Here is a 19,200-nt window from a genome sequence, read left to right on the forward strand (position 1 = left end):
CTACAGGACCGGAACCCAGGACATGAGCCAGTGCAGAATTTACATAACCGCAGGTATGCCAAGGAGTATGGAGTTGTGCTGAGGAAAGAGTTGAGGAGAGCTGCGCCAGAGGGTCAGACTCAGACAGAAAGCCATGGAATGTCGATGCTGAAGGAGTGCTTTGAGAAGAATCAAGCAGAAACAACAGCGATTGTGTTGTCGTCTCATGTAGGCAAACCTCGGCATTTTCGGTATTGAGCTCAATGTTGAAGGTCGGGAGCAGGGAGCAATGATGTGGGGTCACCAGTCTCGACGCCGAGATCAAAGGAGTGTGTAGAGTGGAAGACAACGTCGGCCGAGTCGCCTTCGGTGTCGGGGTAAAGAAGCAATCGGTGTCGAAGCTGGAGACAAGGAATGCGCTGCCAGCATTGAAGGCACTTGACCATCCAAGGTCGAAATCCAGAGGACCGTCAATACCAGCTCCGCAAGTCGAAGATTGGTATCGAGAGTTGTTTTCGACGTCATAGAAGGCAGTGATCCCAATTCTTGAACAGCCGACAGGGACAGAGTTCAGTCCCTTGTCAAGTCGATCAGGTGTTGGCACTTCTCCCCCGTTGGTGGGGTAGGAGAAGCCGGATGTTTTTTCGGCTTCGAGGGCGCATCTTGATTGCATTCGCTCTCAGCAGATGAGGAAATATGACGGCCAGTTTTTGGTGGACGAAGGGAGTGTTTCAACGTCAAAGTTGATGCCGGCATTTTTGATGTTGACACTGATGTCGACAGTTTCAGCATCGGAGCCAAAGTCTTAGACTTATGTGAGGTACGGCTGACATCGATGTCGAAGCAAGACCTGATGCAGAGACAGTCTTTTTCGGCGGTGCCCAAGACGCCGATGTCGATGTCAAAGGGCGGGGTGTACCTGGCGTCAATGGGCTTAACACCTCATCATAAATCGCCGCCCTGAGGCAAAGTGCCCAATTTTTCCTTGTTTGGAGAACGATTGGCAGATCTTGCATGAGGAGACATTATGCTCCTCTCCCAAACAAATTAGGCACTGGTCATGAAGATCTTTAGAAGGGAGTTTGGCCTTACAGCCCTCACACCTCTTAAATGTATTCTTCTCAGACATTTTCCAAAGCGTAGTCAGGTCCATTCCAGGGTCAAAACCAGTCGCAATACAGTAGCCGATCCAAGTCAAAGAAAGAGAGTAGTTTGTAAGCCAGAAGAAGTGTCAAAACAGAATAACCAGTCCTCTTCCCCCACCCCACTAGAACTCATGAGGGACTTTATCCGACAAGAAGAGGCGGCAGATCAAGGTCCAAACGCTAAGGCGGTCAGAAAAGAACTGAGGGACATCGTGTCCAGCCCACTCTTAAATAGCATGCTCTGCGTGTGGGCGGGGCTTGGAAGCCTTGGCAAGCTGAGGCATGGCTACCATGGTTTTCCTGTGCAGGCACAGAACCCATTCTTATGGCTGTCAGTGGATCTCGATCCAGATACAAAAGTTCAGTCCGCTCTTCAATATAATGGCCCTGATTCAACAAACATGAGTCACAAATCCCATTGAAATCAGTGGTGATTAAATCAGGACTAACTACTACTACAACAAATATTTATATATCACTTTTCAACAAAGTTCTCAAGGAGGTTCACAGAGAGAGAACCAGGGTGGGTGTGGGAGTGTACATAAATAAGAAAGATGAGTCCCTGTTCCCAAAGAGCTCACAATATAAAAAGAAACATAAAGTAGACACTACCCAACAACCACACTGGAGGGATCCTGTGCTGGGGCTGGATAGAGACGGTTGCTCTCTCCCTTCTAAATGTAAGAGAATCGTCAATTTAAAAGACAACTCTTTGCTCAGTTAACAGGAGTTAGCTGTAGCTGGACTGCTACATTAATCTTGGGCTACACAGACATGGTTATTTGGTTGATTTTTTTTTTTTTTACCTATCATTTTCCTTGACACCTTCCTGTGAGTGCTTCATTGGTAGGAATGATAACTCACAATCTTCTGGCCTAAGAACAAAGCAAGATCAATCAGTATAGCTGGCACTCTCAATGTTAAGTGTACATATATCTAGTTTTAAATATTTACAATATCTCCTTATTCTGATAGATTACAAGACTGGCATTAGTTACTAGCTGAAATTACTGGCCGACATTCTGACTAAGGCTACACACACACATGCTTTGGGAAGAAGCGCCTGTACTGCAGAAAGCTTCCCAACTACCACATCACCAGAGCTCATGCAGGGGAAAAGATTCTCCCCTCCCCCAGAAGGGTCCTGCGCCACCCCTAAATATGTCCCTCACAGCCACCTGACCTTCAGGAACATTTTTGGGTGGCATAGCACACTTCCAAGGGAAGGGGAAATGGGCAAACTTCAGCTCCCCATCCACACAATCTCTACTGCTGAATTAATAGAAAGCTTCCAATGTATCGGTGCACCTCCCATAGTGTATCTGCAGTCTCAACCAGGATGTCAGCCATTATTTATATCATTATTTGAATAATAATAGTATCTAATACTATAGGACATTATCTATTATTAGACGAATAACATCTGACCACAGTCATTAGTAAACTGGTAAAAATATCAATTCATGTTTTTTGGTCTAAAGGATACAATTCCTTTTTTATTCTAGAAATGACTCATAAGTAAACATAAGATCTATCATACTTCAGGTTTGCCAGTGTCTTGATCACAGCAAAATCTTTTCGCTGACTTGATGGCATCCAACGATGCTTTTCAGCCAAAGCTAGAGTCCTTGATCCAAAACCAAACATAGAAGAGAAACCAAAGCGAAGCAATTTCGTTGGACTACTGAAAGTGCACACATCCACTGCTTGAAGATTCCCTTAAATGAACAGACACATATGTATTTGTTATTTCTTTTTTCGCTCCCCCATCCTCACAGGGCTCAGTGTGGCTTCCAGGCATATTAAAGTACTTTATATTTATAACATGAATAATAAAATGGCACTTAGCTTTTAAAAAACCGATGTCTCTATATACTGTACTACATATGGGTCCAGTTTGACCAGAACCAGAATCAGGCCAGGTCAGTTCAAATCCATTTCAGACTGAACCAAACCAGCAAAACTGGTTTTGTGCACATCCCTACCACTGAAATATGGCCCCATCCATCACACCCCCTCCTCTTGCAAAAGAAGAAAGGATGAGCAGGATGAACTTCATGATGGTGAAGTTCTCAACTTTATGTCATTCTGGCTCACAACCATTTGCTTCAAACTTTGCCCTTTTACAGGCACAACAGAAAATGTTAAGCAAGAAGCATGGTATAGCTCACATAGTTCTTCATATTACTGAGATTACTGTGATACTAGTTCAAATAGTATAATTCCCACAAATTCCAAAGTAAATGCAGTATTTTCATTATTATGTATGACATTAAACCTGCATATGTTCCACCCTGATGTGGCATACACGTTTAGTACAGTTCAGTTTCTTTTCTATTTTCAGTCAACACAGTACAGAATACTTGCCCATTATTATGTGCATTGCTGCAGTTAGTGTGTGTTGGATTCCATTCAGAGTATGTGCCAAAATATTTGTAGAACCTGTAAATGTTAAACAGAGAGTGGCATGAAAGCAATGTGAATAAGAGACTATTTCATACAGGCATAAAAATAAATCCTCTAACCCTATTGGAGTGAGACTCCTTATGTGAAAGTGCTTGCCCAGTCATAATGGTCTCTAACCTAGTAATGACAGTCTACCAAATATTCAGTAACAGTTGTTAGGTGTGCTACTACGGAAGCATTATATGGCAATACAAATGGAATGGTGGTCAACTGAACAATCAAGTAGTGTCCATTGAACATAAGTTTTCTTAGTGGCCAACATTCAATTTAACTTGGTAACATGTTATTTAAAACTTAAAGATAAACTATAGTTTGTTTTAATTGCATGTGCGTATACATAGAATTTCTTCAGAGTTCATTCTCAGTTTCAATCTCTCTTTCTCTCTATGACAGTTAGCAAAGTCAAGGCCTATTATTCCCTCCACACACAAACACACACACTATTGCAGCCAGTATAATGCAGTTTAATACTTTGTTCTCCCAGTTATTTACTCATTGGCTTACATTCTGTGCAGCACCCCACCAATCCAAGAGCAGAGCATGTGGGCTCGTGCCATGTGACTCCAAAGCCCATCCACACTGCTACGAAGGCAGGAAGGCTTTGTAGTTACCAAGGATTGTGTCATTCCTGTAGCAGTGGGAGAACCATCACTGCAGCAATGACACAATCCTTAGTAGCTGTGGAGCCTCTCCACCTTTGCCAGCAGAATGGACGAACTTTGGAATAGCACTGAACCAGTATGTGCATCCGTCTTGTAGATCAGCAGGGCACGACACAGAATGTAAGTCCCTATGTTGAAGGCCCCCCCCCCTTTGTGAATTTCCTACCTTGGAATCTTCAAAGCAAGCTATACCACCTTAAGTGGCGCAGCGGGGAACTGCTTGACTAACGAGCAGAAGGTTGCCGGTTTGAATCCCCGCTGGTTCTATATTGGGCAGCAGCGATATAGGAAGATGCTGAAAGGCATCATCTCATACTGCGCAGGAGGAGGCAATGGTAAACCCCTCCTGTATTCTACAAAAGAAAATCACAGGGCTCTGTGGGCGCCAGGAGTCAACTCTTTCCCATTTATCAGCCTGGCCACAAGAGTGTGCTCACACAGCTAAACGAACTAAAGCCAAATACTAAACATGTTTACTTGGAAGTAAGTCCACTAAATTCCAAGGGATTAACATCTCAGTAAGCATGCTAAAAACGGCAGAATAATTGCACCGGGAGGGGCTCCAACTGTGTGTTTCTTCTCTTAGGAAGCTATGTTATGGCAAGGTCCAAAAACATAAAACCTTCTAAATAAGTAGACTTTGTGTTAAAGATATAAATTCTAGTTATATAAATCTATATGTTTATAGATTATATAATGTTTCCCCTCCTTTAAAAAAAAAGACCTTGGATAACTCATTCTTCTGTTTATCTCTGCGTCCTATCCTGATATTTTAATGCTTAACATGTATTTGGTACTAACAATAATACTAGTACATGAACACATAATCAATAGTATCCCTGGAGATACTGGATTTTGCACTTCCCCAATGACAGCACAATATAGTTGTGTATTAATAGTTATTTTAAGATGTGTAGCATTTCTGACTCTATTGCAAAATTATTTTCCCCACAAAAGACACAATCTAGATTCTGTTCAAATGCTTGTACTCATTTCAGCTGCTAACCAATCATTCCAAAGTATGCCAAAGAATAGAAAGTATGGACAAAAGTATCATCAGCAGTTGATGTAAAGTATGACTGATGAAAGTACCAGACAGAAGTGGTCGGGGGGGTGGGGGGGAGGAATGTCCTTGGAAGTGCAAGCACTCCTGCAGAACAATTAACTTAATTAACCAGACAACATGAATATTCATAAGTCTGTTAATGTCTCCCACATCCAAACAGATAAATGTGATGTAATGACTTCCTAGTCAAGCATATCTAAGAGTCTCATGAAAATTGCACCAACATTGTGATTCTTTGCCCAAATCACATGGAAATTAGAAATCTCATAACAATATTTTATTCTCAAATTAATTGGAAGTAGGAATTAAAGTAAGCGAATGATTCAGGACTATAAGATTTAATGCCAAAATATAAATTTCCCTTTGTTTTACTGCAATTAAATTGCTTTTCCCCTGTCCTTCCAGATTTTCTCCCCCTTTATCCAAATCCCTCTGTAGAGTTCCTCAGCAGTAGTTCCCATAGCAACAAACACTATTCCTAACTGGTCAACAGTATTACCACAGGCTTCTTCCATGTAATCAGTTTAATTTAGACCTATAACTACAGTAGCTTGATACAAAGTTATCAAGCTACTGTATTTTAATGCCCCTAAAATGCATTGTACACAGAGGAAGTGTATTGCTGTACCTGCATTCTACATGTGTGAATAGCTGTACCAGTGTACAGATTTGTAACTGTGTACATAGTATACTCATTGTACAAGTGCTGTCCATAAAATGTGAATAGGGCTGCAAACTGTTCCAAAACTAGGTAATTATCCCCAGGTAATTAGAACTTGAGAGTTAAACTTAGCACACATGGAGCTTATGCACACGACCAGTACAGGGGTGGGAAGGGAGGCAGGGGGAGGCAGCATTGAACCTACCTTCCCTCTCCCCGCCCCGCAGATGATGGCTGATCTCCTCTTCAGCACATTGTTGCGTGCTCATACAATCCATGCTACTCCAAGCAGTGCAGATCACTGGAGTCCAAGAAAATGATTCCTGGCCTCCCGGAATCCAAAAATGCACCACAGGAGCAGTGTGGTGCATTGTGGAATCCCTCGAGTTGGCCGCTCTAGGCACCCAACTTTGTTTGTGCTAGGGCTGTGTGCAGCCCGAGCACACACACGATCCCAGACCTGGAGTTGAGGGAGCATTGACCAGGCAAATGGTGCTTCATGTGTGGACACCAAATGTGTGTCAGCGCCATGCGTGGGTTCTTAGGGGCAGCACCATAGCAGCAAGGAGCTGCATGTGGCAGCGGCGAGCAGGACCTTTTTAAAGATCCTGTTCACTACTCCCCTGCAGCACCAAACCGATTCGGACCTCGTCCGATTCACTTCAGCACTGAACCAGTGCACGTATATAAGCCTTTGCTCCTAAAGAGGCCAGTATCATGTCTTTAAAAACAGTCTCTCACTGAAGGGCAAAACTTAGTTTTACAAGGGCCATATCTCAGGTTGCAGCAGTAGCCAAGAGGTTTCTCTCATTTGAAGCAGTGGCCAGGAGCGCTTTTTATCAGTTTAGTTGATAAATCAGCTACATCCATTTCTGGAGGTAAATGACCTTAAAACAGTGGTACATATGTTGGTAACCTCCAGGCTTGACTACTGTAATGCATTCTGCACTAGTATTCCCTCTAATTATTATTATCAGTGAGTGGAAAGAGTTTTGTTCTGGGTGGCAGTATAAAGGCAGTGTGCGCACATAACTCTCTCTGACACACACATCCACACACATGAAAATAATTACTGCACTGTGCATAGCATGGTGCGCAAAATATTTTGGGCTGCCATGGTTGGGAGGAGGCTGCCAGGGCATGTTGAACCTGTGCCTGGCAAAGATGAGACTGCAGCAGGTATGTGTGAGGTTCCTCTCTAGCTGCTCACAGAAGATCTTTTGAGCCAGCTGTATCCAGCTGCTGAATGAGGTAAGAGAAAACCTCCACGGCCCCCCTCCCCCCAGCAACTCCTCCAGCAACTCCCCGGAAGTAAGGAAGGTTAATTTAAAAAAAACAAAAAACTTTAAATTGTTCGTGAACCCCCTGAACATTTGGGGGCTGTTCAGTCCGGAGTCAGACCGAACAGGGGGGTAGTTTGATTCGACCCCGAACCGTCAAACTGAACCGTTTCGACATCAAGCCAGTTTGCACATCCCTAGAAGCAGCACCTTCTGGGAGGACCAGGGAAAGTGAGCAGCTCTGAAAGATCACTGCACGAGGGGCTTGGAAAGTGTGTGTACGCGTGCAGCCACACATCTTAGAGGGAATGGTGCTCTGCATGGGGCTGCCTTTGTACATAGTCTGGAAACCATAATTGGCACAGAACATGGCAGCCAGACTGATCTCTGGGGCAACCTGAAGGGACCACATAAACATCCATTTTAAAAGAACTGCACTGGCTTCCAATATGTTTCCAGGCAAAATACATAGTGCTGGTTATCCTCTATAATAAAATGCTTGGTGTCCGTCCGTGGACGGACACCAAGCGTGTGTCCGTGCCTCCCTGGCCTGTTCTGCGCATGCGCGGAGCGCATGCGCAGAACAGAGCAAGGGAGACACAACCACCGGCACCCGGTGGCCATCTTGGGCGGCCAGAAGCGGCCGCCCCGAAGAAGCCGGGTGAGCGGCGCCGGGGGACACTGGCCGCCGCCGCCTTGGCCAGAGGACACCCGCAGCGGCAAGGGAGAGGCCCCAGGGAGCGGAGGGCCCGGCTGGAGCTGCGGGCGGCGGCGGTGGGTGGCGGGCCCGCCGGAGCCCTGGGTGGCCGCCCCAGCCGGAGACACGGGTCGCGGTGGGTGGCGGGAGGGGGAATGGCGACGGAGGTCCAGACCCGCCCAGGGAGACGGAGGCCGGGACCGGGGGCCGAGCGAAGGCCGAAGAAAACTAAAAGCAAAAATGCAGCCTCCGCCGCTGCCTCCGAAGTCCCACCCTCCCAACTTCCGAAACCACCTTACCCTGGCCCGTGACAGTTGAGCAAAGAAAGTCCTAAATTGAGGAGGGAGAGAGGAGCTCGCAAGCTGTGCTCCTCCCTCTGCAAAGGCTCTGCCCGAACTGACGCTTGGGACTGAAAGGACGCAAGAGGCGTCCTTTCCGCCCCAAGCGCCAGTTCGGGCAGAGCCTTTGCAGAGGGAGGAGCACTGCTTGCGAGCTCCTCTCTCCCTCCTCAATTTAGGACTTTCTTTGCTCAACTGTCACGGGCCAGGGTAAGGTGGTTTCGGAAGTTGAGAGGGAGGGAGGGTGGGACTTCGGAGGCAGCGACCGAGGCAGCATTTAAAAAAAAACAAAACAGTAAAAGGGAGAGGAAAAGGCTAGCGCCCGTTATTATAACGGGCTTCAAAACACTAGTTATCTATAAAACCCTTAACAGATTAGGCCCAGGGAATTTAAGAGAGCACCTTCTTTGTTATGAACACTGCTACCTATTACAATCTTCTGGAGACGTTCGGTTACAGTTGCCCCAGGCTCATTTGATGGCGACTCAGGACCGGGCTTTCTCTGTGGCTGCCCCAGGGCTTTGGAATATGCTCCCTGTTAAAATAAGAGCATCTCTTTCGCTGTTTGTTTTCAGGAAGACCCTCAAGACAGACCTATTTCCACAGATTTTTAACTAGAATTAATTTTAATAACCTTCTGTATGGGATTGGTTTTATTGTGTTTTAAGGAATTTTAATCTGTTTTTACTCGTTTATTTTGTGTTTTAAATTTTGTGCACCGCCTAGAGATGTACATATCAGGCGGTATAAAAATAAGATACATACATACCTACCTATATCTGTGAGGGCAATATAGTCCTCTCCAGAAAGCTATTCAAAGAGTGAATAGTACGGCATGTGTTTAATATAAGAATATTTTGAATAAACAAAAACATAAATGCAATAACGTTGCAGAATTTAAGGCTTCATTAAACAAGGCAGAATGCGACAGGGAGTCTATATGTGATGTATTTAATGACCGTGATGTAATAATCAGGCTGAGTAGGATTCCGTGTTCATTGCAGAGTCTATAGAGGTGTTCAGTAACTACTCTTCTAGGATCAGATTGGATCACTTTCAGTTTGTGACTCTTGAGGATGTGGGCAAGCTGCTTTGGACTGTACATTCTGCATCCTATTACACAGTTTGGGAGTGCTTCTGGATCCACACCTTTCCCTGGTTCCCCAGGTTGAGGCAGTGGCCAGAAGCACTTTCTATCAGCTTCGGTTGATACGCCAGCTGCGTCCATTTCTTGAGGTTCATGATCTCAAAACAGTAGTACACTTGTTGGTAACCTCTAGACTTGATTATTGCAATGCGCTCTATGTGGGGCTGCCTTTGTACGTAGTCCGGAAACTGCAATTAGTACAAAATGCAGCAGCCAGGTTGGTCTCTGGGTCATCTCGAAGAGACCATATTACTCCTATATTACAGGAGTTGCACTGGCTGCCAATAAGTTTCCGGGCAAAATACAAAGTGCTGGTTATAACCTATAAAGCCCTAAACCACTTAGGCCCACGGTACTTAAGAGAGCGTCTTCTTCTGCATGATCCCCATCGTCCACTGCATACATCAGGGGAGGCTCGTCTGTGCTACCTTCATGTCGTCTGGTGGCCACCCAGGGACGGGCCTTCTCTGTTGTCGCCCCAAGACTTTGGAATGCACTTCCCATGGGAATTATTATTATTATTATTATTATTATTATTATTAATTCAATTTCTATACCACCCTTCCAAAAATGGCTCAGGGCGGTTTACACAGAGAAATAATAAATAAATAAGATGGACCCTGTCCCCAAAGGGCTCACATTCTAAAAAACACACAAGATAGACCCCAGCAACAGTCACTGGAGGTACTGTGCTGGGGGTGGATAGGGTCAGTTACTCTCCCCCTGCTAAATAAAGAGAATCACCATGGTAAAAGGTGCCTCTTTGCCCAGTTAGCAGGGGATTGCCCAGTTAGCAGTGGATGAATAGTTAGCAGGGGATTGCTAGCAGGGGATTGCCCAGTTAGCAGGGGATTGCCCAGTTAGCAGGGGATTGCCCAGTTAGCAGGGAAGAATAAGAGTCTCCACATCTCTAGCAGCTTTTAAAAAGTGTCTAAAGACTTATCTTTTTACCCAGGCCTTTTAGCTTTTTAACTTTGTAAGTTTCTAAATTTTGGATTATTTATTGAATTGTTTTAAGCTGTTTTAAATATTTAATTGATTTTAATGTTTTGTTTTTATTTGTTGCGAACTGCCCTGAGACCTTGGGTTAGGGTGGTATAAAAATGCACTCAATACATACATACATACATAGCTAGCCCAACTTGGCTTATTTCATCTTGCAATTGTACTAACTAACTAAATAACTAAACAAACAAACAAACAAACAAATAAAATTCTCTTGAGCCTTGCCCAACTTGGCTTATTTCATCTTGCGATTGTACTATCAGAAAGGATCTGGCAAATATTATAAATGCTTCTCTGAGGGAGGGCAGTGTGCCTCCTTGTCTTAAGAAAGCTATCATTAGTCCATACTTGAAGAAACCTGCATTAGTTGTTGCAGAGTTAGCCAATTATAGACCCGTCTTCAATCTTCCAGCATCATGCAAGGTGACTGAGCTAGTAGCAGCCTCTAAACCCCAGGCAGTTTGGGAGGAAACAGACTATCTACACCCATTTCAAACTGGCTTTCGAGCAGCCAATTGGGTTGAGATTGCCTTGTTCAGCCTGATGGATGGTCTACAACTAGGTATTGACAGAGGGAGTGTGACTTTGCTGATTCTTTTGGCACTCACAGTGGCTTTCGATACCATCAACCACAGACTCTTGAGGGAGTTGGGATTGGGAAGCTCTGTTTTACAGTGGTTTAGTTCTTACCTCTCTGGTAGATTCCAGATAGTGTCACTTGGAGACTGTTGCTCTGCAAAGCAAGAGTTAATGTATGGAGTTTCACAAGGCTCCATTATGTCTCCACTGCTTTTTAACACCTACACAAAACCATTGGGAGAGATCATCAGATTAGGTGCAGGGTGTTATCAATATGCTGATTACACCAAAAGCTATTTCTCCATATCAGCTTCATCAGGAAATAGCATAATTTTCCTAAATGCCTGCCTGGAGGTTGTAATGAGCTAGATGAGGGATAACAAACTTAAATCCAAATAAGATTGAGGTACTACTGAATATGGGGGGTCAGACTCGAGAGATGGTTTAGGTCTGCCTGTTCTGGATGAGGTTATACTCCCCCAAAAGAAATATATATGTAGCTTGGCAGTGCTCCTGGACCCCAAACTCTCTCTGGTTTCTCAGGCTGAGGCAATGGCCAGGAGCACTTTTTATCAACTTCAGCTGATACATCAGCTATGCCCATTTCTGGAGGTAAACAACCTTAAAACAGTGGTATATATTCTGGATGACCTCCAGGCTTGACTGCTGTAATGCATGTTACATGCAGCTGCTTTTGTACATAATCCAGAAACTACAACTGGTAAAGAATGAGGCAGCCATTTTTTCTCTGGAAAAATCTGAAGGGATCATATGACACAGATTTTAAAAGAACTATACCAGTTACTGATATGTTTCCATGCAAAATACAAAGTGCTGGTTAGTACCTATAAAGCCCTTACAGGGCCGTCCTTAGGGTGGGGCAAACAGGGCAATTGCCCCAAGCCCCACGCTGGCACAGGCCCCGCTCTTGGCACACGGCAGTGCAGTCTGCCCTCCTCTCTCCCCCAGTCCCAGCCACTTATCTTTCCCCACAGCCAACCTTTTGTTGTGCAGCTTGAAAGGCTCCCAGGCAAGCTGCCAGAGTTCTGTCTCTCCCCACTTCTAACTCTTCGGCGGGTGGGTAGGGCTTCCAGAGAGGCCTCCACGCAGGCCTCTTTGAAGCTGAGGAAGGAAGCAAGCAAGGAAGGAAGGAAGCAGGCAGGGCGGCAGGCAGATAGTGTCCAGCACCAGAGCCCTCTGCAGACCCTCTGCCCAGCCCTGCCCAGCCTTAGTGTATGATGTGATTTCCTTTTTGTGGTTATCCCCCCGCAAAAATATTTAAGGATTGGCTTGCCATAGGGCTTTGGTATTGAACAGAGATGTAAGACAGGGTGGGAGGAATATGTATCTTTAAACTGAAGTGGATGGACAAATTGTTGGTTTTTAATTTATTTTTAATTTTATAAACTCCACCCAAAAAGTCCTATAAGTGGCTTGTTTCATGGCAGAAAATTACAAAAATGTCTGGAACTGAAGGCCCCACCCCTTAGACCATCATTCCACCTCATATGGAAGAATCTGCCCTTTGCCTTCATAAAAAAGGGTAAAACACCCCACTTTCAGCCCCAGCCTTTAGATCACCTGGAATGACTTGGCATAGGGCTGTGGCATTGGGCAGAGATGTAGGGCAGGGTAGGAAGAATATGTATTTTTAAACTGAAGTGGATTGGACAAATTGTTGGGGTTTGGGGACTTTTTTTGGTTTCATGGGAGAAAATTACAATAACTGGTTGGACATGTCCAAAAACCTCACTCACACTATTTACACTGTATGTCATCAATCAGTATGATTCTGTAATCATGTGAAATGTTAAGGAGGCCCCATACATGCTGATTCACTCCCAGCCCCGCACTCCACTAGGGATGGCCCTGAGCCCTTAACAGCTTAGATAGCAGCTTAGGTCCAGGGCACAAGAAAGTGCTGCCTTTGTCATGAACCCTGCTGCCTATTAAGATCAACTGGTGAAGTCCAGCTATGGTTGCCACCGGCTCGTTTGGTGGTGATTTGGGACCAGCCCTTTTCTGTGGCTGCCATGGGGCTTTGGAATATGCTCCCTGTCAAATTGAACTTATCTATCTCTGATTGCTTTTTTAAAGACCTCTAAGATGCACCTGTTTTCTCAGGCTTTTAGTTACAATTAATTTTAAACTGTTTTACTGTTTTTATTCTGCAAAATTGCTTTGTTTTAATTCTATTTTTATATTGTATTTTAAATTATTTACATTGCCTAGTAAATATACACTTATCAGGAAGTATATAAATATGACAGATAGATAGATAGATAGATAGATAGATAGATAGATAGATAGATAATATCACTGCAAAAACAATTTGCAGTATTCAGTAAATCAATATTTACTGCTCTGAACTCTCACCTGCTGGTATTATTCCAAGAGGAACTTGTGCTCTGACTGGAACAAGTATATCATCACTGCCCCTTCCAGCATCGATCTGAGTTCTAAGCAAAAGACCATGAGCCACCTCACTGGCAGTCCCGTCTCCACCTACACAAACAACCCTAATTGGGCAGGGGGAGAATCATATGAAAATTGATTACTTTATTTAAAAAAAAACCCTTTGGGACAGATAATTGAATGAACATGTTCAGCACAATTATCTACATAGTTTTGCATTTTAAAACAGGATAATTTTCAGATTAATATTTTCTGAATCAGTAAAGCTCAATGTGAATTAAAATTCAAATGTACGAAGTCTCACCATGCATACAAATTAGAGCTGACATGCCAGTCAACTGACCCCTTGTTATCACAGACAAATATACTATGGAACCCAAAATGCCACCATACAGGGGCTGCTTATCCTTTTTTATTTCATGATGGTTTCATTTTTAGCAAGGGCTACCATAAGGGCAGCTTGGCCCTGGCTCTGATGCAGCCAGGGGCAAACCTAGTAGGGGTGACCATTTGTTACTTACTTTGTTACTAACCAAGTTTCTCCTACGGGCCACTTGCTTGCTATAACTAAAGACATCAACACACAGGAAGGCAAGCAGTCATCAGTAGCAAATGCCCACTGCTCCATTGCCGCAGGAACCAAGGAGTCAATGCTGATGAGGTCAGGGGCAGATTAAATTTTTTGCCGCCCAGAGGCAAAAATGCTTTTGCCACCCTAAAAAAAACCCAAAGCTCCGAGGAGGGGAGCAGGAGAATGTACCCCCTTTTACTTTGATTTTTTAATAAAGCCATGGTGGTGGCAGTAGCTGCGGGGGGTGGGGGTGTGACTGGGAGAGGGAAAGTTCTCCCTTTTGCCCGCTAAAGAAGCTGGCAGTGGGATGAGGCGTGGCAGCTGACCGCAGCTGCAGGAGGGGGTAAGGAGGGGAGAGTCACAGTGTGCCTCCCCCCCTCCCTTTTTTATTATTTACATTTCTATCCCACTCTTCCTCCAAGGAGCCCAGAGCGGTGTACTACATACTTGAGTTCCTCTTTCACAACAACCCTCCTTCCAGCTCCCTTCCTGCTAGGTAACTGAATGGCCGGACTCTGTTATATGCAGCTCATTTCCAGCTTTCCTTCCAAGTGGAAGGAAACCCGGAAATGGGCTGCAGATAGCAGAGTCTGGTGGCTGTTCTGTTACCTAGTAGGAGCGGGGGAGAAGGAGCTCACCATTGCTGCCCGCCCAGCAAGCTTAAAAGGGGGCACACTGTGACTCTCCTCTACTTGCCCCCACCCTCCCTGTAGCCAGCCCCTGCCACTGCTACCACCACCACCACACCCCATCCCACTGCCAGCACTCTTTAGGGGGCAAAAGAGGGAACTTTCCCCTCACCCAGTTGCCCCCCCTCCCCACAGCTACTGCCACGGCAGCTTTTTAAAAAATTAAAGTGAAATGGGGAGCACTCCCCTCCCTGGAGCTACTGCTACAGCCATGGCTTTTTAAAAAATGAAAGTAAATGGAGGAACGTTCCCCTCTCCCCCACTCCCTGGAGCTACTGCTGCCACCACAGGCAGACACCTCCTCTGCCTCTGCATTAATCCGCACCTGGATGAGGTCTGAAGAACTGGCTTACTGACTAGCATAACTGTGTACTAAAGCACAATAGCTGCTATTATTTCAATTATATTGTTTTTAATATGTAACTGTGGCTGATCCTAGTGTTCCAGGATAAAAACTAAAGAGAAAAATCATTCATTGAAACTTTACCTAAGATTGTAAAAGCTACAACAATTAGTTGCATTTTTTAAAAAGCTAATTTCATTGTTTCATACTAACAGTTAACTAATTTGTTTTTGTAATTGGCATACATATTAAACCTACTAAAGACTGAAGTATGCTTTTGTCCTTAAAAAACATTAACACTTTAAAATCGTATCCAAGATTTTTAATAATTAATCATTATTTGACCAGTCAATTGACCAAATCTGTTTTGATCAGTCAAAATGTCCAATCCCAAAATAAATATATTTTCTTTCCTTCAATACCTAACAAGGCTGCAATTCTCATTTTTCATACAGTCTATTTGCTGATGTAATTTATTATTTATTTTACTAATTTCAATTTAACTATTAAAAGATTGTTTCATATTTTGATAAACTGTTTAATTTGTTTTTGTCTCATGAGATTTAACTTTTTATTCTGTGAAATTGTTTTAACTGTTTTTACTCTGTTTTATATTTGTTGTGTCTTAAATTGTGTACACCACCCAAAGATGCACATATCAGACAGTATTTAAATATGATAGATAAACAGACAGACAAATCAATCAAAGAAACTGCACTATAGCTAATATATATGGATATATATGTGGTGTACGGCTCTGGTTTCTTTCACAGATAAAAATAGCTATTTTAAATAAGATATAGCAAAATACACTATGTTGCTATAATCACAACTTTTTAAAAAGGCAGTCAAGACACATTTGTTCACCTAGGCTTTTAATTAGATACTGTTTTAATAGTTTGATGGTTTTTAATAGTTTTAACGTTGTTTTAAGTTTTAAATTGTTCTAATGTTTTACCCTTTTTATTTGTTGTTTTTATTGTATTGTTATAAACCGCCCAGAGACTTGCGTTTTGGGCGGTATAAAAATACGTTAAATAAATTAATAAAAATAAACTAAGATACTTTGCTATCTGCCCCAATTTCTGCCATCCTTACTAATTCAAGGCCTTCTTAAAGAGACCATGTAACCTGTATGTCATAACATAGAAGCTCAAGCCCTGTGCAGGCAATCTAAATATGCAGGGAGGGAGCATTAGGATCATGCATAAGCTCTGCTCTCATGCAGAAGTTACAGTCAACATGAGGTGAGCCTTACCTTCACACAAAGGAATGTATCCAATGAAAGTTAGACATTATGTCGTACTACAATTAATGGGACTGAGTTAGTCATGACTAACTTGTGTTGTTGATTTCAATGGTGCTTAGTAATGACTAACTTTCTTTGGATACCACTTATACATTTTGTCCCTCCCCACTTTGACCATCTGCACAAGGCCATGGTCAAAACACAGAGACTGAATAAAACCAGATGACTGGGAACTAGCAGTAGCTGCATAAAAGCTATTAAGGCTATACTAACAAATATACTATACTGCCTGGGTAAACCCAGGCAGCTTGTGTCATCTGGAGCACTGGGAGCCCTCCACTCCTGTCTGCTCCAGCCAAGGGGAGCCCTGTTCTTCTACCCAGCATTTGACCCAGGCAGACCTCAGTAGCTGACCATCTGGGCAATCGCCACTGGATAGAAGACTTCCCTCCAGCCCGCCAACATTTGGGACAGCGAGCTGGGGGAAGGAGTGGCTACACTGAGCGCAGTGGCTGCTCTAATGAGAGAGCTGCTGCACTACTGGTGTGGTTCTCTCGGGGATGCGGGAGCACACTCTCCTCCCAAACCCAGTGGAGGTAAAGACAGCCGCTGCTCATCTGCCAGGAAAGGCAGGCGAGCCCCTGCTTCCTCCCAGCCCTCCTGAGCGGCAGTGTGAGGTTGTGTGACTGACCTCAGTGTGTAGCTGCCAGTCTTGTAATCAAGTTCTGACTGATGCACACACACAAAAACAGGTGTGTGCTTTTTTTCGTCATGGTAGCTATAATAATGTGGAGAAGGAGAAATCCCAGTGTTACAATTCCCTCTGATTTTCCAAATTTCCAAGAGGCTCTGGGAGAGGTAGTAATAGCAATGGATTTACTGCATGGCTAGAGGTGACAGACAACAGCCTCTCCACATGGTTACAGTCATTACACAGTGCATTTTAGGCATCTGACACACGTCCACTGATTATCTCTTTCCACTCATGGTTTGCTTATACATGGTACCTAACTCCACTCATGGATCATGTAGCATCAGAGAAGTAGTGCAGTATATACCACCAGCCATGGACTCGCTTCCATCTATTTTTATGCAAATCATACTACATAAATATTCAGATTAGGTGAGACCATCTGGTCTGTGATGAATTTCTCATACTATGCCATGCTGAACAACTTCCAATAATTGTGAAGGGAAATTTACTAATCTGTTATAAATAAGGTATACCTGTTCATCCCTACTTTCAAGACACAAACTTTAGCAATCACAGAAATGGCTTGTGACCTGGAAACAAGTTATTTGAAAAAATGTTCAAGGTATTTATTATCCATCATACTGAAACAAATTCATAGACCCATATTTGTACGTTCATTGTAATAGACTCATTGGCAACTATTTTATTAAAATCAGATTTTTTGTAAGCATATTAATTGGTGTTTTTAAAATGTTGCTATCAAAATATCTCATTCCCAAATATTGGAAAAAGAATCATTTGAACTTTCCTACTGAATTCAGTGTTGCGGAAAGGGCAATTCACAGAATGAGCAGCACCCTTGGATTCAGCTACAAGCAAAGATAATCTGAAAGGGAACTGGCTGGCATTCAGACAAAGCACCTATTAATTTCAATGGCACTACATTAAAAATGCTGTCAATAAAACATATCATTATTTGATGCTTCATTAATTCAACGGGACTACTCAGTGCCATTGACATTAATGGGTGCTTTGTCTGAATGCCAGCCAGTTCCCTTTCAGATTATCTTTGCTTGTAGCGGAATCTAAAGGTGGCATTGGAATCCCTAACCCTAACCCTAACCAATCACCTGTTAGGTGACACTTGATTGATTCACAGATACCTGTAATGATTGTTCATCAAATATACCTTGGTTAGTGAACCAAGAGGTGAAGGATTCTTAGGCTGACTTGCTAAAAATATATAGAAGTGACAAAAATTACAAAATAGTGCCAGCAATCTTGTATTTGGAAGAAACTTAAGTCATTTCTTTCCTAAAGATAAGTATTTCTAATAATTGAGAAAATGGGTATTAGTTTGCTTTATTAATTTGCTACTGGATTCACTGAAATATAGTTGTTCTATGTGCAGAGCAGTCCTAAGCAGGTCTATTCAGAAGAGAGTTCTGCAAGTCCCACAGGAGACAACCTCCCGATGGAGTTGACTCCTAGGCAAGTGTGTTTAGGACTGCAACATTAGAACATGACATTTAGAGTTTTAAAGGAGGGGTTAATTATCCATTCAATAATTTATTCCAAGATGAAAGCCTATGATTTTGTCAGTTTCATAATGGAAACAAGATTTGGAGTGGCAATCTAAAGAAAAAGAGAAGGAGTCAAAGGATAATTTGGGGGGATTTTTGCTGGTGCCAGGCACTCCATTCTCCCCATCTTGAGTTGGGCCGTAGAAACCAAGGGAAAGTGTGGGTGCATGAAGGGCAAGTTGGAAGCAAGCGTAAGTTGTGACATTGCACAACCTCATTATTGATTATGTGGCATGTCTGTTAAGGCACCAGCCTTAGGTTCCAGTCTTCCCAGCTTTGTGGAGCTTGAGCCAAAATGAGATAGCCTTAACTCTGGTCTTACACAAGCAGGTTTTTTAATCATTGAATTAACTTACATTTCCAAGCTTCATGAGAATCACACTAATTCTGCATAACTGTAAATGCCTATTTTCTTGCTGACTTCTAAAATCTACAATAATAATTAAGCTAGGCAGGCTGATCCCAAATGTTTGAACTACAATCCCTACCTAATGTTCTTGCAAAGCATTCCTGAAATAACATGACATCATGGTTGATGTTTCTGATGCACAGCACTCTGTACCAGTAGTGACTCATCCTAATGAACTGGGCAGGAGGCGGGGAGCAAAGGAAGCAGAGCTGCCTCTGATTT

General features: G+C 43.4%; 1 protein-coding gene across 15 annotated transcripts in view; it reads right to left on the reverse strand.

Moving 5' to 3' along the window:
- CERKL (ceramide kinase like) overlaps positions 1 to 19,200 on the reverse strand; it is a 78,155-nt gene that overhangs the window by 20,986 nt on the left and 37,969 nt on the right. For 13 of the 15 annotated variants that reach the window (XM_053284848.1, XM_053284835.1, XM_053284842.1 and 10 more), the window contains 6 exons: positions 13,402 to 13,544; positions 12,026 to 12,147; positions 11,137 to 11,179; positions 3,492 to 3,566; positions 2,665 to 2,842; positions 1,931 to 1,999 (listed from right to left, as the gene is read on the reverse strand). In XM_053284848.1, coding sequence (XP_053140823.1) covers positions 1,931 to 1,999; positions 2,665 to 2,842; positions 3,492 to 3,566; positions 11,137 to 11,179; positions 12,026 to 12,147; positions 13,402 to 13,544 — 630 coding nt within the window. The remainder of the gene's footprint in view (positions 1 to 1,930; positions 2,000 to 2,664; positions 2,843 to 3,491; positions 3,567 to 11,136; positions 11,180 to 12,025; positions 12,148 to 13,401; positions 13,545 to 19,200) is intronic. The other 2 variants (XM_053284838.1, XM_053284849.1) reach the window with 1 other exon arrangement.

This window comes from Hemicordylus capensis, chromosome 1 (genome assembly GCF_027244095.1).
Source record: "Hemicordylus capensis ecotype Gifberg chromosome 1, rHemCap1.1.pri, whole genome shotgun sequence".
Lineage (NCBI taxonomy): Eukaryota > Metazoa > Chordata > Lepidosauria > Squamata > Cordylidae > Hemicordylus > Hemicordylus capensis.